The sequence below is a fragment of the Paroedura picta genome, chromosome 13 (assembly GCF_049243985.1).
Source record: "Paroedura picta isolate Pp20150507F chromosome 13, Ppicta_v3.0, whole genome shotgun sequence".
In the NCBI taxonomy this organism is placed as follows: domain Eukaryota; kingdom Metazoa; phylum Chordata; class Lepidosauria; order Squamata; family Gekkonidae; genus Paroedura; species Paroedura picta.
Window position 1 is genome coordinate 47,160,515 of NC_135381.1, and position 22,378 is coordinate 47,182,892.

A 22,378-nucleotide genomic window follows, 5' to 3' on the forward strand; every position below is an offset into this window, starting at 1 on the left:
CCTAAGGAGGTGGTGAGCTCCCCCTCACTGGCAGTCTTCAAGCAAAGGTTGGATACACATTTTTCTTGGATGCTTTAGGATGCTTAGGGCTGATCCTGCGTTGAGCAGGGGGTTGGACTAGATGGCCTGTATGGCCCCTTCCAACTCTATGATTCTCTATGATTTTATGATATCCTTTTATTGTTCCATGTTTTATTATCCACAGTTCTGAAGGATTTGAAATGCTTTCTCTGCAGTCACTTTAATTGATAGAAATGTTAGAAGTTTTATGTTGGTGCTTTTGCAGTTTGATTGGGTTTTGTGGTCTCGGGTGAAATGTTTTTAGACTTGGTTTTTACACCCTGTTCTTCACTGCCCGAAGGAGTCTACAAGCGGCTTCCAATCACTTTCCCTTCCTCTCCCCACAACAGGCATCCTGTGAGGTAGGTAGAGCTGAGAGAGCTCTGACAGAACTGCTCTGAGAGAACAGCTCTAAGAGGACTGCAACTAGCCTGAGGTCACCCAGCTGGCTGCATGTGGAGGAACAGGGAATCAAACCCGGTTGTCCAGGTTAGAAGCCGCCACTCTTAACCACTCCTCCACCCTGGCTCCCGGGGGGTTATTAGGAATTGTGGGGAGGAACAGTTGGTCAGATCTCAGTCAGATCTTGAGCTGCAGTACACACAGGACAGATCCGTGAAAGTGTCCCTAGCCAAGCAGTTGCCAGGGAAAGATTCGGTTCACCTCAAGGCCCAACTGCATGTGACAAGGACACTAATCTATTCATGTGTAATCTTAGGGTAAGACCCCCCCCCCTTCTTCAGAAAAAAGTACCAGAAGTGTGCTCAGTGGGGGGAAAGTGCTTGAAGGAACGGATCCCTGTGGGGGAAGAGCAGGGGCTTGTGCTTCCCCTGCGAACACACTTTTCAGTTTCCTTTCCAGAAGGACCCCCCACTGTTTACATGTCAGGAGATAACAGGCCCTTCGCATCTGGTGTGCCCTTCAGGAGGACTGCCGGGTGGAAAACACCTGGACGTGGCCCCACAGTTTCCGTTTCTCAGCATCTCTTCCATCACAGCTCTTCCGCTTCCCAAGGGCTTTTGAGATTTACTTATTTTGCCCCACGGCTCTTTCTGTGGTCCCGGAGCTTGCTTTGACCTCAAGAGCACGGCGCTCCTTCTGGAGGGGTGTGTGGATGCGACCGGCGGAAGAAGAGGAGTCTGCTCAGAAAACACAGGTGAGGGGAGCTGGGAACCCGCAGAGAAAGCACAGATAGTTCGAGGTCTGTTTGCTTCTCTCGTTCTTGCGGTGAGCCTTAGCCTTCAGATTTTAAAACATGTATATGTCACTCATATTGCCTATCTTTCCTTGGCTCAGTGCTGGAGCCATAATCTGTTCATGGCCTCGGTGTCTTTGGAGGAGGCTCTTTCCTTCAGACACAACAACCGGCCCTCTTCTCCAGCTGCTGTCCTGACGCCCTCACATTCCTCAGATCCCGTTTTCCTTTCTCACTGGAATATGCCGAAGCTCGAAGATTGTTCACAGTGGGTGGCCAAAGAGGTGCCTCAATCCCTAAATCTTGCTTTCCTTGCAAAGCACAAATCTACCCATGGAGGGGCAGAGATGAAATGAACAAGAGGTCAAAGTGCCAGCATGTCAGAGAAGTTAAAATTCGGGCCAAGGAAGTAGGGAACGCAGGTTCAGATGCCCACTCGGCCTTGGACCTTTCTGAGCGTTGTTGGGCCAGTCATGCCTAACCGGCCACTCGAGGGTTTTGTAAGGAGGCGAAGACAATATACACCACGCTGAGCTCCTGTTAGGAAAGGGCAGATTGAAATCAGAGAGGCAGAAGGCCTGCAAGCTAAGCACATGACATGGCAGCACTTGGGGAAGGAATTGTCTCAGGCATCTTGGACGAGCAGCAGCCTCTGATCTGGAGATGAGCTAGCGGGGGCCCTGGGCCAGTCCCTGTTCTTTCTCAGAGCTCTCTCAGCCCCACCCGCCTCGCAAGGGGTCTGTTGTAGGTGAGACTCTTTCGGGTAGCAAAAAGTGAGGTATACAAAAAACAAAAACAGGTTTTCATCACTGTCAGGTTGGATAGAAACAGAAGGCCATGATATGGTCTGGGAAGTAGAAACAAAGAGCAAATGTGCAAAAGACCCCCAAAACAATTCTGCAGCACCTTAAAAACAAACAGATTTATTCTCTGTTTAGATAAATAATATGGGCCACTAATATTTAGTAGTAGCCAATATTAACTCAATACTGGATTTGAACCAAGTCCTCCCTGAAATAGTCCCTGGGGACATATTAAGAGTGGTTGTGTGTGTGTGTGTGTGGGGGGGGGGTCCTTCTCAAGGGTCTCATTTAGTAGCAGGTTTTCTTGGACTGTGCTGTGTATTCAGCACATATTAAAGCTGCCACTGATTTCCCCTTAAACAGGAACCAATATAGAAGCTTTAGTGATTAATTTGCCCTTAGGGAGCGATCAGGAGCCGTTTCATTCATCACTGCTGTGCTCCTCCTCGGCCTTGTCTTCCTCCTTCTCCTCCCTCAAATTCACTTCTGAAGTGGCTAAACTCAGATCTTTGTTGCCACAATCAGCATGAGCCCCTGAGTAGGCATGACAGTCTGGAGGAGGCTTTGCATCGTGGAAGCTCAGGGGATGTTGTTTCCCTGGATTTCAGTAAGGCTTTTACAGGGGCCCCCAGGATGTCCGGATGGATAATGGAGGACAGCAGACTGGGTTTTTGGAGGGCTAGGTGGATAGGGAACTGGCTAGAAGATCACATCCAAAGAGTGGTTGTCAGGGGTATTTCATCAGAGTGGAGGGGGTGAGCAGCAGGGTCCACAGAGTTCAGTACTGGGTCTGGTACTTTTCAATGATCTGGACGAGAGGGATTGGGGAACTCCTTATTAAATTTGCCGATGACACCAAATTGGGAGTAGTAGTGAACACCCCAGAAGACAGAGATAGAGTTCAACGAGATCTGAACATGCTGGAAAAGTGGGCAAAGGAGAAATGTAGAGTTCTACATCTGGGTCACAAAAATGGGAAACATGCAACCGGGAAGGGAGAGACACTTCTCAATAGGTGCTTAAAACTTTGATGGCTCAAAGCAGTGGTCCCCAACCCCTGGGCCGAGGCCCGGTGACAGGCCGCGAAGGCCTCGGCACTGGGCCACGGCTCCCTCTCCCCACCCTGCAGCCGAAGCGGCCGACTAGTTTGCGGCCCGGCAAGCTTCTTGCTGCGGGAGGGGGGGAGGGAGAGGAAAGCGCGGCCGCTGGCATGCCAGCAACGCAAACACGCATGTGCAGACCTGCTGCGCATGCACGTTTGCACCTGGTGGGGCCGCAAACATGCACGTGTGGTAGTTTCGCACATGGGTGCATGCACAGAGCCGCCACACATGTGTGTTTGTGCCCCCGCCAGGAGCACAAACACGCATGCGCAGCAGGCCCACGCATGCTTGTTTGTGCGGGGGTAGTTGCGCATGTGCGGGGCCCCGGATCACCCTCCCCCCCACCTCTTGGCAAAAAAGTTTGCGAGCCGCTGGCTTAAAGAATCTAATTTAGTTGTGATGTCTTTCTTCCAAGATTTCAGAATAGGGCACGGACTCTGAGTGAGGGGAAACCAAGCTCTGTCCTCATCAGGGCTGCAGGAGACCCTTTTGGAAGAGCCAGGATACGTCTGAAGAAAAAGTTCTGAATGGGCTCCAAGCTGTTGGTTATTTGTTCTTTCCAGCCCCAGATGTCGATGCCGTATAGTAGGTGAGGAATGACCTTGGCTGCGAAGAGCTTTAGAGCTGGGTCAACTAGAAACCCTCCCCTGGTGTAGTAAAATCTCAGAATGGCTCCAATGATTTTTAGACCAGAGGCCTTTATAGTTGCAAGGTGGGCATTCCAGTTTAGGGCCTCACTGTAAGTGATTCCAAGATATTTAAATGCACTACACTGTTCTATAGGGATACTGTGTATACTCCAAATACATATTTTAGGTCTTTTCCCAAAAAACATAACTTTTGTTTTTGGGTAGTTGATGGAAAGGAACCCTTCCTTACAATAAGTACCCAAGTTGTTAAGGAGCTTTTCCAGACCAACCCTTGGAAGGGAAACCAGATTGTCAGCCTTCCCTTTCAGCATTTCCCTTGACTAACATGCAGCTTGGCATCCTTTGAATCTAGTGGATCTGTTTCTCCCACAAAGAGTTGTCTCCAGCTTTTCCTTCCCAGACTCAAAGCCGCAGAGGGAGCCTCCTGGAGAGCTGCCCATTGTTAATTCCTCTTGTATGTAGACTGGCAGCGGCAGGAACAAGAATGTCCCCAGAAACATATTCAGTGGAGGGATTCAGGAGTCCGCCCATTTGGCTGATGGGTACAAGGAAGAAGGGTCTTGATAAAAGAAAAAAGAATCTCTTTGTCTGGTTGAAAACAGGGCCAAGCAGACAGGAGCAAAAATTGCCAGAAACAGTTGCACAGTAAATCACCTGCACAAAACAACCTGGGTGAACCGGCTCAGTGAGGTGGGGCAGGAGTCTTCCTCGTCTGTCCCGTGCTGGCTGGAAAGCAGGCATTTCCTAAATGCCCTTCCCACCTATGGAGCTGGAATCCAGAAGCTGCTGGCCTTTGCACTTCGGGAAATCAGCTGGCAATTTTGCTGGACTTCAGGAACAGGCAGTTCCTCTGCAGTGTGCTTTGCAGGGGGAAACAGAGAAGGCTGGGTTACTCTAAACTGAGTGCTGTGGTTGCTCATCCTTTACAGTGTATTCTTTTATTCATAGAATCATAGAATCATAGAGTTGGAAGGGGCCATACAGGCCATCTAGTCCAACCCCCTGCTCAACGCAGGATCAGCCCAAACCAAATTTTTCACAGTCAGAGTAGTTCAGCAGTGGAATAGGCTGCCTAAGGAGGTGGTGAGCTCCCCCTCACTGGCAGTCTTCAAGCAAAGGTTGGATACACACTTTTCTTGGATGCTTTAGGATGCTTAGGGCTGATCCTGCGTTGAGCAGGGTGTTGGACTAGATGGCCTGTATGGCCCCTTCCAACTCTATGATTCTATGATTCTATCCTAAAGCATCCAAGAAAAGTGTGTATCCAACCTTTGCTTGAAGACTGCCAGGGAGGGGGAGCTCACCACCTCCTTAGGCAGCCTATTACACTACTGAACTACTCTGACTGTGAAACACTTTTTCCTGATATCTAGCCTATAAGGTTGTACTAGACGTTTAAACCCATTACTGCATGTCCTTTCCTCTGCAGCCAACAGAAACAGCATCCTGCCCTCCTCCAAGTGACAACAATTCAAATACTTAAAGAGGGCTATCATGTCCCCTCTCAGCCTCCTTTTCTCCAGGCTGAACATTCCCAAGTCCCTCAACCTATCTTCATAGGGCTTGGTCCCTTGGCCCCAGATCATCTTTGTCACTCTCCTCTGTACCCTTTCAATTTTATCTACGTCCTTCTTGAAGTGAGGCCTCCAGAACTGCACACAGTACTCCAGGTGTGGTCTGACAAGTGCCGTATACAATGGGACTATGATTTCTTGTGATTTTGATGTGATGCCTCTGTTGATACAGCCCAAAATGGCTTTTGCCTTTTTTACCGCTGCATCACACTGCCTGCTCATGTTTAGTTTACAATCCACAAGTACCCCAAGGTCTCGTTCACACACAGTGCTACCTAGAAGCGTATCCCCCATCCAGTAGGCATGCTTTTCATTTTTCTGACCCAGATGCAGAACTTTGCATTTATCTTTATTAAATTGCATCTTGTTCACATTTGCCCATTTTCCCATTGTGTTCAGATCTCGTTGAAATCTGAGTATTTGCTAGTCCTCCCAATTTGGTGTCATCTGCAAACTTGATGAGTAGTCCCTCCACCCCCTTATCTAGATCATTAATAAATATGTTAAAAAGTACCGGGCCGAGCACCGAGCCCTGAGGTACCCCGCTACTCACCTCTCTCCAGTCTGATGAAACACCATTGACAACAACTCTTTGAGTGCGGTTCTCTAACCAATTCCCTATCCACTTAACTATCTGAAAATCCAGATTGCAGTCCTTCAACTTATCCATCAGAACATCATGGGGAACCTTGTCAAAAGCTTTACTAAAATCCAAGTAAACGACATCAACCGAATTTCCCCGATCCAGCAAACCTGTTACTTGGTCAAAAAAGGAAACCAAGTTGGTCTGGCAGGACCTGTTGGAGACAAATCCATGCTGACTTCCTTGGATCACCAAATTGTCCTCCAGATGTTTGCAGATCGCTCCCTTTAATATCTGCTCCATTATCTTCCCCACAACAGAGGTCAGACTCACTGGTCTGTAGTTTCCCAGGTCACCCTTCCTCCCTTTTTTGAGGATCGGAATAACGTTTGCTCTCTTCCAGTCCTCTGGGACATCTCCAGTCCTTAAAGAGGTACCGAAGATGATGGACAAGGGTTGTGCAAGTTCTCTGGAAAGTTCTTTGAGCACTCTCAGGTGCATTTCATCCGGACCAGGGGATTTGAACTCATCCAGTGCAGCTAAATGCCTCCCGACAACCTCTCTATCCATGTTAACCTGCCACCCAGACACTATCCTTTGGCTACGGCCATCTCTAGATGTGCCTAAACCCTTTGACCTGTGGGAAAAAAACAGATGTACAATAGGTGCTGAGCCTTTCTGCTTTCTCTGCATCCTCCGTTAGAGTTTGTCCATCCGCACCCAAAAGTGGGCCTATTGCCTCCTTTACTTTACGTTTGCTCCTCACATAACTGAAAAATCTTTTCTTGTTACAGTGGGCTTCCCTGGCCAATCCTAGCTCACTCTCAGCTTTGGCCTTTCTGATGATTGATCTACAGTGCCTAGTAACCTGTAGGTACTCTTCTTTAGAGCTCTGTCCTTCCCTCCATTTCCTGAACATTTCCCTTTTCTTTCTTAGTTCCTCTTCAAGTTCTCTGTTCATCCAAATGGGCTTCTTAGAGCTCCTGCAGTGTTTTCGTCTTTCTGGGATAGTCATTGATTGAGCATGCAATAGCTCCTGTTTGAGTAGCGCCCATCCTTCACATGCTCCCTTCCCTTCCAGCATTCTCGTCCATGGTATGACACTCATCTCTGCGTTTATTAAAGTTTGCCCTACGAAAATCCAACATCCGTGTCTGGCTACAAGCTTCCTTGGCTCCCCATCTCAAAAGGAATTCTATGAGGACATGGTCACTTCACCCTAGGGTCCCCACCTCCTTCACCTCATCCACCAACTCTTGCCTGTTGGTCAGTATTAAGTCCAGTATGGCTGAACCTCTTGTGGGTTCATCTACCATTTGATAAATGAAATTGTCAGCCAGGCAGGTCAGAAACTTGCATGACTGAGGACGCTTCGCAGAGTTTGTTTCCCAGCACACATCTGGGAAATTGAAGTCACCCATGATGACAAGGTCCTGCCGCATGGATATTTTCTCAATCTGCTCACAAAGTGCAGCATCCACAGCCTCTCATTGGTCAGGCGGTCGGTAGCAGACACCAACCACCACACTGTTTGTTTTCCCCTCGCTTATTTTCACCCAGATGCTTTCCACTGTAGATATGCTCTCCTTCACTAGAATTTCCTGACAGGTAAGCCCTTTCCTCACATACAGTGCCACTCCTCCACCTCTTCGATCTATTCTGTTTTTTCTGAACAGTTCATATCCATCCACCATTACATTCCAGTCATGAGAATCATTCCACCAAGTTTCTGTGATGCATACTAGATCATACCTTTCCATCAGCATGAGAAGTTCCAGCTCTTCCTTTTTATTGCCCATGCTTCGGGCATTAGTATAAAGACATCTGAATCCTTTTACTTTTGGTTCCCTATGAGCTGGCCTTGCTGGTTGGGCTGCCCCCGATCGTTTTCCTTCCATACACTCCCTATGTTGATTGTCTCCTTCCCCTTGTGGCTTTAGTTTAAAGCTCTCCTGATGAATCTCCCCAAGTTCCTGCCAAACACATTCTTCCCCAGTTTCGATAAGTGCAGTCCATCAGGTGCTAGTAGGCCTTCCTCAAGAAAGCCTATCCCATGGTCCCAGAAACCAAATCTCTCCTGCCGGCACCAACTACGCAGCCAGTGATTCACCTCCATTATCTTCCTCTCCCGACGCATTCCTCTTCCCTTGACAGGCAAGACTGAAGAGAATACCACTTGTGCCCCCATTTGCTTGAGCTTCCTCCACAGATCTTGATAGTCTTTTTTAATAGGAGCGATGGTATTCAGGGACATGTCATTCGTTCCCACATGGACCATCACAAATGGGTAGCGATCCGTAGATTTGAGGAGTTTTGGCAGCCGTTCTGAAACATGTTTAATTTTCGCCCCTGGCAAGCAACACACCTCTCGGGTTAGGGGGTCGGGCCCAGCCACATGGCGATCCATTCCTCTTAGCAGGGAGTCTCCAATTACCAGTACTCTCCTTTTTTTCTTCTTCTCAACTCCATTTCCTTCTGTCCCCGTGGCCTCTTCCCTTTGTCTTAGACTTTTTTGGGGGACCTCTTCCCTCGTTGACCCTTGCACCTCCTCTGCAAGGGCCTGAAATCTATTCTGGAGCTCCAAAGGCCCCGAGAACTGTATCGCCCTTCGCCGTTCAGTCTTTTTCCGAACAGTCTGCAGAGGCTCCCTAGTATGGTCCTTATCCTCTTCAGGACTGGCTGTATTCCACTGTGCTCAGTGCAAAGCCCACCCCACCATCTGGCCCTAGCAGTTCTACTTTAGAGAAAGAGCCTCCATGGTAGGGTTGCTATCAATCCAGTGTGGCCTGGAGTTCTCCTGAAATTACAACTGATTTCGAGAACCCAGAGATCAATTTCTGTGAAGAAGACGGATGCTTTGGAGGGTGGAGTCCCTCACCTTACCATAATCCCCCCCCCTCTGCAGACACCATCCCCAAATCTCCAGCCATTTCCTAGTTTGCCAGGTCATGTAGACCAAGTTCCCTGAGGAAAATGGCAGCGGACTCATGTCCCCATGGTGTACCCTCCCCCCCGGCCTAAACTCCAGCCTCTCCATGAGCTGTTCTGTCCTGGGAAGGGGTCAGGCAAATGGACAAAAAATGCCCTTTCTTGGTTTCAACACTTTCAACTCAAAAACCTTATTCAAATTACGCAAGCTTAGGTGGACACTTTTAGACCTTGAAATATTTTTGAATAAATATTGGCTCAATTTAAAAGTCATGACAGTTAAAGTGCATGGCATATTGAGAGTTGAAAAATCCACGGAGACAGTGCATGAGATTAAGTGGCAATTAGATTTGGTAAGACAAATGTCAAATCAAATCTAGGTTAAAATTCACAATGCTGTATTGAACCCATGAAAGGCACATGATAAGAGCCGTTGTCCTGAAATTTACATACAGATGGTACTCACCAGACGGGATTTTCCAAATGACCACATATAGATCTGATGTGTACTTTTTCATATTTGGCGGGGTCACTGGAGGGAATAAGATGTATACAGAATTATTAGCAAAAGCTTGGTGTATAAAGTGGCATATAATCCAATGTTAAATTTACTACAGAGTAGGAGAAAATTTGGTTAGCTGTTAGATTAATGCAGAAGGTCAGAATGAGAATTACAGACCAGCCTTAACCCTGGGCTTTCGTGATGGCCCTGGAAGGGTTTTTTGATTGGGTGGGGTTAATTTTTTATATATTTTTAAAATTTGTTAAATATTTATCAGGACCATGTATGGCCCCCCTCCCCAAATGGCCAATGATGGGCCTGGAGGGAGTGGGAAGGGGAGGAGCCCCAGGTGGGCGTGTCCACAGCTCTGCTTCCCAGCCATATTCTGCATGACGGTGCCACTTCTGGGGTTTGTTGAAGCTTTAAGAATATTTCAGGGGTTTCTCACCGGTAAAAAGTTTGAGAAAGGCTGGTATAGACAATTAAAGGTAAAGGTATCCCCTGTGCAAGCACCGGGTCATGTCTGACCCTTGGGGTGATGCCCTCCAGCGTTTTCATGGCAGACTCAATACGGGGTGGTTTGCCAGTGCCTTCCCCAGTCATTACCGTTTACCCCCAGCAAGCTGGGTACTCATTTTGCCGACCTCGGAAGGATGGAAGGCTGAGTCAACCTTGAGCCGGCTGCTGGGATTGAACTCCCAGCCTCATGGGCAGAGCTTCAGACTGCATGTCTGCTGCCTTACCACTCTGCACCACAAGAGGCTCTTAATAGACAATTGAAAGGGAAGAAAATGCTGCTGGAAACTATCATTTTTCAAAGATGGTGGTCTTTTATTTCTTACGGGAAAAACAAAACCAGGAAAAATGTTAAAGTAGAAAGATTTTGTGTGTCTAAATATGTGGATTAAGATGTGCTTTTTACATTAATAAACTAAGAAAAAAACCTAAGTGGGCAAAGAAATACCGCCCTTTTGATGACATCAGGTTTTCAGTTAGTCATGAAAGGTACATCTGCCCATCAATCACTGATTTTGATATATGTTTCCCCCTAGAATTAAACCCAAACAACTGGTCACATATAAACTAAGCATGTAATTCCTGTTTGGTCCTTGAATCTGTTAAACACTTTTATTATGCTGTATGCTGATTTGCTGCTCATCCCATACCTATGTGTATGGACTGGTAGCTTCCATTTAAATGTACCCCTGGACTCAAACTTTCTCCTGCTGTTTCAGAACAACATGGCAACCCACCTAAATTTCTTCCTTGTATGAAATATATGCAAATAGGCCTGAGATGAAGACTGGAATTAGTCTAATGGCTGCTGATGTCACAAAGTGACTCCTGATACAATTTTTAGGAGAAAATACTATTTATGAGTCCGTCTCCCACATATAAGGCTGCAGATTCCCACAGTATTGCTCTATCCTCACTTCTCTGTCAGCTTTTCCACCTTTATGGGGAAAATGAGTTAAAAACAGAAGATTGACAGGCAGACTCACCTTATTATAGATGCACCCCCCCCCCAGCTGAAGCTGGCTCAGAAGACACCGGCAGACATCAGGAAATGCTGCCCTGAACAGTGGCCCAGCTGCATTAGGTCCCATAACACTGCCCTGTGAGGTGATGTTTTCTTCCTGTTTGCCTGGACCAAGCTGCATTCTGATTTAGTATGCGGACTGAACATAAAAACTCCATCTTGTTATTACACAAGGAGCAAACCTATCATTGTGCATCAACTTCCTCCAAGTCTACACAGGAGGAAATTGTTTTAGCAGGAAGAGCATTGAAACATTTTATGGAGATGAAACTGGAGCCAAAGATATGCATTCTTTCTCCCATGCACTTAGGGCATTCTGAAAAATATCTTATTTTGATGATTTCACAATTTTCTAAGGAAAATGTTATTGTCCCTTTAAATTGCCTTCAACGTGCTTTCCCTGCCATTTGCCATGTTGCCTGGTACACGTACCAACTTTATTGCACCAGGCCACAGGCCTCCGCAAGACTAAATGCATAGCCCGGATTGACCGTAAAGCAGACAAAACTGTAATATAGCAAACGTACAACACAACATGATCGACTCATTCTGTACGAATTGGATAATTCACTTTCAATGCACTTTAAGAGGAGATTTTTCAGGAAAATCCAGCTGTGCAGGCACATTGAATGTGCATTATCCAGTGTGTGTGGAATGAGCAAAAAGCCCTGACAGGGTGGAGCCTCCCATGTGACACGTTCAGAAAGAAGGAGATGGTGACCGGAATGAGACAAAGAAAAGTGGCAGCAAGAACAAGAATAACCAGATGTTGCAATCAAGTTTTCTTGGCATTGGGTGTGTGCGCCTCTGTGTGTGTGTGGGGGGGGGGGTCTTAATTTCCACCAAATTGCTGCTTATGAACAGCTAGATTTGAGGCCAGCAGCCTCCTTGATACTAACAAGATTTTGGGGCTAGAGGTGTTCAAATGTTCCTTTGTCAAATATGAATATCAGGGATGAGTTGGCCCCTAAAGTGATTACTGGACTTGAGGCGACCAGCAGAAAAGAGCAAGAATCCTGTAGCATTTTAAAGGCTAAATTTGCAGCAGGGAGAAGCTTTTGTGAGTCATTCCACACATGCTTTGGATAATGGAAAGGGTTGGAAGCTAATCCTGCATTGAGCAGGGGGTCGGACTAGATGGCCCCTTCCAGTTCTATGACTCTAGGATTCTATGACCGTTTATGCACTGGAGGTTTCATGCCAGGCGGCAGGCTGGAGTTTTAGTTGTGGCGGGTTGCCCCGACTTCCTGCACCCATGCCAGCAGGCTCACCATTTTGCAGGTCCTGAGGAACTGGGACAGATCCTGTAAGGCTTACAGTTCTTCTGAGAGCTTATTCTACCAGGTCAGAGCCAGGACTGAGAAGGCCCTGGCCCTGGTTGAGGCCCAACATATGTCTTGAGAGAGAATCCTCCTTAGGTTACCATAAACAAACCAATCATGTTTTGGACCAACTGGGAACAGGGACATAATAGCATTTCCAGCGCCATACCCCAACCCAGCAACAAACAAACCCCCAAATTCTTGGTTCTGATGTGGTGCAGATAATTTACACCAACAATGCAGGAGAAAACAGCAAAGAAAACTCTAATATGCAAAGCTGACAGGCATGCCCACCACTGACAAAAATGGGAGTTAAATCTGAGAGCAGAAAGGATCACTATTTACTCCTTCAGAGTTCTGAAGAAGCGAGCAAAGCTCTTCCCACATTTTTGGTCTTTAAGTGCTCCTGGACCCTTAAGCTTTTCGACTGCTTCGGATAGACTAACCCATCTTGGATCTGGGTGTTTTACTGCAGACCAACACAGTTGCCCTCTGAAACTGCTTTTGAGTCCAAAGGCAAAAGCAGAGAATATTTGGTGAATTCTGAAATGAAATCAGTGAGGGTAACATGCTGTGTATCTGATGAAGCCCACTGATTCCTGATTCCTTAAAGACCAGTGAGTGGGAAATAGCTACAATTACCCTGGCTAGTTACCCAGTAGAAGGTATTTCCACAAATCTTAATTGTTTTCATAATCTTTATTTCCAGGAGAACACTTTTCCTGGAGACGTTGTACAAAATGTTCTAAATGCATGAAGGAATAAATAAAATAGAAGATTTTATTTTGTTATTAAAAACCAGTCTCCTGCCTCAGTGATCTTTTGGGTTTCTGCAGGAAACAAATGTTTTCATTAAAAGGACCTCCATTGGCTTAGAAATCACCCTATGCATTGAAGGATCAATTCCCATGGTTGGTTGCCCCTGAGAGGCTGACCCAGGCCTCTCTCTGCAGTCAGCCGGAGGACGTCAGCTGAAACCACCAGCCCCATCTCTGTCCTGTAGCCCGGCCTGAATAAAGACTGAGAAGGGGACAGCTCAGAACGGCCCTCACAGAAGGTGTGGAGTTGGCTGTGACAGCCGTCCCGCCCACTTGGCCTGGAAAGGACAGATTAGAGACTGGGGCAATAATTTGCCATATCATAACAATGGTTTGTCCTTGTGGTTGGTCTTGGGGGGGCTCACAACATAAATAAAAACAAATAATAAAACATCATCAATAGAGCATCAATCAAACCACACTAAAACTACATTTCAAAGCTTCAGTCTATAATTAATTGAACATGGAAAAGCTAGGACTGAATCCAGACTACCAAGTGAAGATTAGTTGATCTATCATATTTCTAACAGCCACTTTTGGCCGTGAAAGTTGGATAATGAAAAAACTGAACCAGAGAAGAATTGATTCATTTGAACTCTGATGCTGGAGAAAGCTTCTGTGGGTTCCATAGTCAGCCAAAGTCACAAACAGGAAATACTGCAGCACATAAAGTCTGACTATCACCAAAGTCTGTCTTACTTACTTTGGCCAAATCATGCAATCCAGCTCAATGGAGAGAGCAATTCTGCTAGGATTGGTGCATGGAAAAAGGAAAGCAGGCCAACAAAACAGCATGTTGGTTAGACACAATCAAAATGGACACAGGCCAGAACATTACACAACTAAAAGAAGCGGTCCAGGCTCGGAAACTGTGGTGGCAGTTGAGCCGAGGGATCGCCAAGAGTCAGACTCGACTGAATGGCTCACGTCATCAACATTAGTCCAAACAAGAGAAGGATCCCCCTCCCCAGACATTCCCCAACTAGTTTGCCTCTTTCCCTTTCCCCTTATAAATAAATGGACACTAATTTCCACTCAGCACAAATCCTTTTTGCCAGAGCAACACAACACTAACCACCAAACTTCTCAGTTTAAAAGATAATACCCCCCCCCCCCAGTTCTCACATGCTGTTCCTCCTCCTTTGGAATTTCAAGCCAGTGGTTAATATTCAGAATGCAGTGGGGACCACAATGTTTGATGGTTGATCGCTTTTATCTGCTCAAGGCAGAAGGAGAGGGTGGGGTCCTGGTGTGATGGAACGGGACCATCTGACGCCACACAGAGAGAATTACAGGTTTCAAAACTCCCCCTCTGGCTAAAAGGCATATAAAGAAAGTGGAAAGCAGGGAGGAAGGCGACTGAGATGTATTTGTTTTATCTCAGAATGGCTAGCATCATGCTGTGCCTAATAAATTCATTCATTCATTCAGATTCAGTGTAAACCAACCTCATGTGTTCAGCTAAAATTTGACTGAAGTGCCAGGTCAAGCAGAATTTATAGCTTCTTGACTGTGTGAAATATCCAGGAATTTTAAAGTCACAGAAAACTGAGTAAAGTAATTTCTGGTGGAACCCTCTACTCCAGGGGTAGTCAAACTGCGGCCCTCCAGATGCCCATGGACTACAATTCCCATGAGCCCCTGCTCTAATCCCTCCAAGCCGAGACCCAAGTGACATTTCAAGAGGAGAAACATTGAGAGCACCTGAGGGAACTCAAAGAGTGTTGATGGTTAGTGAAGGCGCCCTGCTGGGGGGCCTGGGCTCTGTGGGTGCATCTCTGTGTGTCGCGAGCGAAAACAGCTCCAGCTGCTCTCCCCTTTCTCGAAGAGACTCTCTCCCTCCTTGAGAGGCAGGAGGCTCCCTGGTTCTCAGAACTGCACAGGCAACAAGAGCAGCCAGTGAACTTTCCTCCTCCTCCATGTGTCACTGGGACCCCAGAAATGTCACTGGTTGTTTTTTTTAATGGTTAGTCCCATGACCTGCCCACAGCCTGGCATGGAACAAGACACGAAAAGGGTGGGCCACAGCGATGCAGCGAGGCCATTTCCCTGCATGTGGGAGGCTGGCAAGCCTAAAACGTCCTTGTTTATTTCTGTCTGCTATGGAGACAGAGCGGGCAATTCTATTTGAACTAAAGAATCGTTGTAATTTAATTACCCTCCCTGTAAACAAAGGGTTTTAATACACTGGAGGGAATTGACTTAGCCTGGGCCATTGACAGATTTATGGGTTTTAATGGAATGCTAGGAGGTTGTTGGCACTTAGGGAGTCCTGGTTTGTTATTTCATAATCACTTATTTATGGTTCCCACAGTGGATGGCTCTCCTCGTGTAGCTCATTCGTTTAGATCTATTAAGCTGTCAGGGCTTTTTTCGAGGCATTGTGAGCTGGAGTTCACCCTCAACCATTCCTAACTGGGGATTTTTCATTATTTTATAGATTTCAGCATTGCTACCTGTGCGGGGAAGGGGAGAGTGGATATGTTGATCACTGCAGAACTCCCTGCTGGTTTTGGACAACACTTTTGAAAATAGTCTAAGCACCTCTTTGAGTGGGGGATGAGCCCTCCTTGTGAATCGTGTTCTTTCCTTTCTGGCTTGTTTTGGCTATGAGTCATGACTAAACCTTCTGAGAAGGGACAGGAATTGCAAAAGGCAGTTGGTCATGGAGTCAATTTGCAAGTGATGGTTAAACTAGTCTCGGTCAGGTTCAGGGCTTCTTTTGTACCCAGCTGCAGGTGGTGGCATGCTCGGTCAGATGAGATCAGGGCCCTGCGGGACCTTAACCATGCAGCAGGCCCTGTAGGACCCTATGGCTGAGGCCTTGAATTAACAGCAAACCTGCTGGCCTCCCTGCCCCAAATCTATCTAATCAACCATCAAGTTATATATTATGTGCTCTCCACCTCCTGGGAAAAGGGGATGTCTTTTATGCAAATAAGTTTTTAATGGTTATACTTTCAAAATTCTAAATGTTATCTTATTTACTGAATGAATATCCTGTGTGATGTGATCTGTCCTAGCCCCTCAGGGAAAGACAGAATATAAATATAAAAATAAATAAAAGAATTCTGAGTACAGAACTATGTGGGAACAAGGATCAATCCAGGCTGATCTGCAGGACCATGGATAACTCTGGGAACGGACTGGCCTAATAGACCTCGATTTTAGAGCCAAATTTATCTGGTTCTCAAGAAGGGGAATGGGGTGGTGGTGATGGTGATGGTGGGGAGAGGCCAGAGGGAAACAATTGCAGCTCATCACTCTTTGAGAAATGACCACCTCTTCACAAGACCTCAGTCAAGCAGAACGCTGTAAAATGACATTTATTTAATACTACAACAGCAAAAAAAAAAGTTTGTGTGTACAAGATGTATACAATAATATGTAAATGAAAAAAGTCCTGTTTATTGTCCAGTCCTTGGAACCCAAAGGAGAAATTCGCTATCATGCATGCTGAACAGGATTCCAGGATAACAAAGCCTGTTTCATGACTTTCTTCAGCAGGATTGACCAAATAACAGAACACAAGCTTACAATATAGATAAAATCCATTAAAAAGCTAAAATTTAAAATTCCAGATTAGGACAGCCTGTGAATTAATCCAATGCATTCCTAAAAAAACTATTTCCAACTGCCTCCTAAAGATTGAGAGGGACAGGCTAGGCACACTTCCCTGGGGAGATGGCTGTATAACGGGGGGGGGGGGGGGGGCTGTCACCAAAACGGCCCTCTTTTGTGCTTCCACCAGATGACCTTGTTTGATTAATGGGACAGTTAGGGGGCCTCTCCCTGCCGTCTTAATACCCCAAACAGAAAAATTATACTGGTTGGCTATCAAAATAGTAATCTGTTTTTGTTTATAATTGTTCCAATTTATTGGTGTGTGTGTGTGTGTGTGTGTGTGTGTGTATGTAGGTATGTATGTGTGTGTGTGTGTGTGTGTGTGTGTATATATATATATCTCACTTCAATAATTAGTATTCAGTAGATATAATATTCATATCTGTGATATCATAGTTATAGGCATGAAAACATACATCAAACCAAAACGGGTTCCAGATAAACACCATTTTTTCTCAATAGCCCATTTTCACCGTTTCCTTCTTCCTCAGTGGTTTTATCTAAAACAAATTTTGACAACACGTTAGTGAGTATTTACATGTGTAATATTCTGGCCACAACGAAGATTTGAGCCAAAGCATTTGTACAGGAGTCTCCACCTTGGCACATTAATTTTTTAAAATCTTACTGTGACTCAGTAGCCCATGTTTTATGTATGTAATATTGGAGAAATTTTGTTTTGTTTGCATCTGTATCCTACTTTTTTAATTGCGCTTTGTGATGGCCTTTGGCTACATACAATAAACATTATCATATCATATGTGTAATATTCCCTAGAATAGAGCGGACAAAGGTCCACCCACTTTTAAATGAGCCGTGTCTCAATGTCATCAAGTAGTTCATATAGACAGTCCCTCAGCCTCAGCGTTCCATGGAGGGCTCTGAGCTGCTCAGTGGCTATGAGTTTCGGGGTTGCCGCAGCCACTGAGCAGCTCTGAGCCCTCCATGGAACGCTGAGGCTGAGGGACTGTCTATATGAACTACTTGATGACATTGAGACACGTCTCATTTAAAAGTGGGTGGACCTTTGTCCGCTCTATTCTAGGGAATATTATACATGTAAATACTCACTAATTATCAAACAGTCAATCCTCACTTGTAAGTGGTTTGTCATCTTCTTGGAAAGGAGTGACAAGTGGAGTTCCCCAAGGATCTGTCCTGGGGCCTGTGTTGTTCAACATACTTGTAAATGATTTGGATGAAGGAATAGAGGGGGTTCTTATCAGATTTCCAGATGACACTAAACTGGGAGGGGTAGCAAACCCAACCGAAGACAGAGTCAGAATACAAGATGATCTTGACAGGCTGGGAAACTGGGCTCAAATGAATAAAATGAATTTCAGTAGTGATAAATGTAAAGTTCTTCACTTAGGTAGGAAAAATCAATTGCATCACTAAGGGTTGGGGGAGTCTTGTCTTGGCAGTAGTACGTGTGAAAAGGATCTGGGGGTCTTAGTAGACCAGACACTGAACACGAGTCAGCAGTGTGGCTCGGTGGCTAAAAAGGCATACAGGATTTTAGGTTGTATTAAAAGAACAATAGTGTCCAGATCATGTGAGCTAATGCCACTGCTTCACTTTGCTCTGGTTTGGCCTCACTTGGAGTCCTGTGTTCAGTTTTGGGCACCATAGCTGAAGAAAGATGTAGAGAAACTGGAGTGAATCCAGAGGAGGGCTGCGAAGATGGTGAGGGGTTTGGAGACCAAGACATATGAGGAAAGGTTGAGGGATCTTGGTCTGTTTAGCCTGGAGAGAAGACAATTAAGAGGCGATATGATAACCATATTCAAACACTGAAGGACTATCATATAGAAGATGGAGCAGAGTTGTTTTCTGTTGCCCCAGAGGGACAGAGCAGAACGAATGGCATGAAATTAATTCAAAAGTAATTCCATCTAAATATCCGGAAGAAGTTCCTGACAGTTAGAGCGGTTTCTCAGTGGAACTGTTACGCCAAATGCGTGTCTGTAAGGACACGTGTCTAAATTTAGTTGTGGGGAATCAGCTAGTAGAGCCAGCAAGAGGCAGCGTGGCGTAATGTGGGACCTTGTTTTGCACAGTTTACTGGGTAATTATGTCACTGAGATAGAACCAAGGCAGACAATGTTAGTTAGTTGGTTAGTTAGTTAGTTAGTTAGTTAGTTAGTTAGTTTTATTACGGTCATAAACCAGCATAAGATGATACAGAAACATCCATTAAAACCAGGAATTAAAACATCTTAAAAGATAACAATAGAAAATAGAATAAGGTAGATAAACATAGCTGTCCGGTTCACTTAGAACAGACCATTCTATTACGAATTTTGATCACTGCTGTGCAGAACTTGGCATCTCTATAAGCTGTATTATTTTCTATATCTGCAAGCAGCAGAGAAATGTAAAATTCTCCTGAGCGCCCTGGGAATCTGCCTAGCAGCAGAAGAATTAGACTAGTTCGAATCTCATTATAGAATCAACACTGAAAGAGAACATGTTCCATGGTTTCTACATGCCCAGAGCCACAGGTGCATTTCCTTTCGGTATAGGGTATTTTCCTATATCTTCCTTCTAATACTGCCGAAGGGAAGGCATCACAGCGTGCCAAAGTGAAGGCCCTCCTATGGCTAGGTACTTCAAGCTTGACCAGATATGTCATAGGGTAAGATGAATATCTATTGGGTTCACTAATAATGAAAGATGGGTTATTAGCTAGGTCCTGTTGGCGTTCTATGTCGGTCAATCTCTGCTTAACAACTTCTTTGGCCTGATCATATCCCATACTCAGTAGGAACTCAGGAGAGAACCCCAAGAGTGTGATTTTAGTTCTGATGTTTCGTTGCCAAGATGATTGATAGCCATCCTCAGTTGTTAGTGGGGCAAGGCCACGAGGGAAAAAGGACAGTCTAAGCCAGTAATTGAAAGCAGTCAGCCCTACTCTAGCCTCCATCTTCATGAAACCTGTCTCAAGTCTCAGAGTAACATTGAGGACACACTTTGGCACTTGAAGAGCAGATCTTAAAATTTTTGATTGAACCCTCTCTAAGGGGGCCACGTTTGAGGGGGGGCCCAACTGTGTGCCACATAATAGTTGTGACACTGCCTTGGCTTCAAATAATTTGAGTGCTGCAGGTATATATTGTCCACCTTTTGATTTAAAAAACTTAAGAATGGCATTTGCACTTTTCTGTGCGTTGTTGGCCACATAGTCCCCATGGGCTTTCCAGCTACCAGAGGTCTGAAAGACCACCCCTAAGTATTTGAAATGACAGACCAGTTCAATTCTGTGCCCATCAATGATCCAGGAATGTCTCTTAGGTTTTTAGCAAATGACATAATTTTGGTTTTCTGGTAATTTAGTTCTAAATGGTCCATTTTACAGTATAGTATTAAAGCTTTCAGGGCTGTTTTGGATAAAATTACTGCATCATCTGCGTAGAGCAGGGTTGAAAGAGCAGGGTTGAAAGATGTCTTCCAGCAATTTTTTGGGGGTAGAAATTAATGTTACAGAGCTGGCTCACCATATTATTGATACAGAAGTTAAAAAGAAGTGGGGCCAAGATGCATCCTTGTTTAACACCTTTTTGGGTTTTAATATCTCTGGAGAGATGACCTTCGGGGTTGCATCGTACTTTAAGGGAAGTTTCCTTATGCAGTGTGCGTATTAAGTAAAGGAGACGGCGATCAAGTGAGGAGTTCTCCATTTTCCCCCAAAGTTTGGTTCATGAGATGGAGTCAAAAGCAGCTTTAAAGTCTATAAAAGCAGCATAAAGGGGAGAAATATTGCAGGAGAGATGTTTTTCGATAAGATGGTGCAATACCAGGCATTGGCCGATAGTAGATCTGCCCTCTCTGAAACCCGCTTGCTCCTCTGCAAGTATGTTTTCCTGTTCTAGCCAGTCTCGAAGTTTGGATTGCAAATGTCTTGCATATAATTTGCTGATAATATTGAGAAGGCTAATGGGTCTGTAATTTGCAGGATCATTTTTCTTCCCTTTTTTATATATTGGGACAATAATTGCAAGTCCCCAGTCCTTAGGAATAAGTCCGTGGGTATCAATGCAAGTAAAAAGCGAGGCCAAAATAGGAACCCAAAAGTCCAGGTTGTTTTTTATAGCCTCTGCAGGAATTAGGTCTTCCCCTGGAGCTTTCCCTGATCTTAGCTGTGCTATTAGGCTCTTTATCTCTGCCTCAGTCACTGGTGCCCATGCTGGTAGATTTTCTATAGATTGATTAGGGCATCCTCTATCACCTGGAGAATCCATATAGAGTTCCTGATAATGAGTCTCCCAGGCTTCAGGGGAGATGTGACACTCCATTATAGATGATCCCTTTCTTTGGGAGCATGATGTCAAACGCCAAAATGAGGCTGAATCTTTGGATTTAACAGCTTGTATAAGACGTGACCAATTATTTTTCATGGCTTCCTTTTTCTTATAAGCTAGCAATTGCAGACAATGATCTAAACATGAAAGGATTTTATTAACACACACTAGTTAGACAAAAGACAACAGATGCACACTCTAGCATAGAAATGTACATTCCTAGCCACTAGCACACAAGGAAATGCTTATAGGGGAGGAACCTATAAAGGGTTGATTGGAAGTGATATCTACCTGTCTTCTGGGTGGGGCAGAATTCTGGAGGTCCAGCGAAGCAATTTGGGGCGACGGACAAGGGACCAAGATGAGCGTTGGACAGAGTTTCTGTAACCTGGAAACTGGCTGCCCTTTGTGGCTGTGGGAGCCCAATATTTAAAGGAAATTTGTGACCTGAGGTGATAGGGGGCTGATCCTATCTGGTCCAGGGCTTGGACAAAGAGTTTGATGGCCAGTAACGATTGTGGCCATGTCCCAACAAAGAAACGGGTTGCTGAGACAAAGAAACTAGCTGCTGGGAATATGAAGAAATATTTCCTGTCTAGAAGGGCTGATGGCCCATTTCTGGCAAATCCTGGATGATTGCTTGTGCCTGGGGATAGCGGTAAGGGAAAAGACAAAGACCAAATCTTGGATTAGATTTGGTGTTGAAAGAGAGTGGCCAGTTCCCTTTCCAAGACAAAGTGCTTGGCTGAATTCAACCGAATTCAACCGACATCAACCGACATCAACCGGATGACCCAGGAAACTACAGACCAGTGAGTCTGACCTCTGTTGTGGGGAAGATAATGGAGCAGATATTAAAGGGAGCGATCTGCAAACATCTGGAGGGCAATTTGGTGATCCAAGGAAGTCAGCATGGATTTGTCTCCAACAGGTCCTGCCAGACCAACCTAGTTTCCTTTATTGACCAAGTAACAGGTTTGCTGGATTGGGGAAATTCGGTTGATGTCATTTACTTGGATTTTAGTAAAGCTTTTGACAAGGTTCCCCATGATGTTCTGATGGATAAGTTGAAGGACTGCAATCTGGATTTTCAGATAGTTAGGTGGATAGGGAATTGGTTAGAGAACCGCACTCAAAGAGTTGTTGTCAATGATGTTTCATCAGACTGGAGAGAGGTGAGTAGCGGGGTACCTCAGGGCTCGGTGCTCGGCCCGGTACTTTTTAACATATTGATTAATGATCTAGATGAGGGGGTGGAGGGACTACTCATCAAGTTTGCAGATGATACCAAATTGGGAGGACTGGCAAATACTCCAGAAGATAGAGACAGAGTTCAACGAGATCTGAACACAATGGAAAAATGGGCAAATGAGAA

At 45.4% G+C, this 22,378-nt stretch overlaps 1 protein-coding gene and 1 long non-coding RNA gene across 2 annotated transcripts in view; one reads left to right on the plus strand and one right to left on the minus strand.

The window, feature by feature from the left end:
* LOC143823029 (uncharacterized) overlaps positions 1–14,253 on the minus strand; it is a 38,388-nt gene extending 24,135 nt beyond the window's left edge. The window contains exons 1-2 of the mRNA XM_077308828.1: positions 14,204–14,253; positions 9,363–9,428 (exon numbers count right to left, since the gene is read on the minus strand). Of these exons, the coding sequence (XP_077164943.1) occupies positions 9,363–9,414 (52 nt within the window). The 5' untranslated portion in view covers positions 9,415–9,428; positions 14,204–14,253. The remainder of the gene's footprint in view (positions 1–9,362; positions 9,429–14,203) is intronic.
* LOC143822801 (uncharacterized) overlaps positions 1–22,378 on the plus strand; it is a 104,047-nt gene that overhangs the window by 62,437 nt on the left and 19,232 nt on the right. The gene's annotated exons all lie outside the window — the stretch shown is intronic.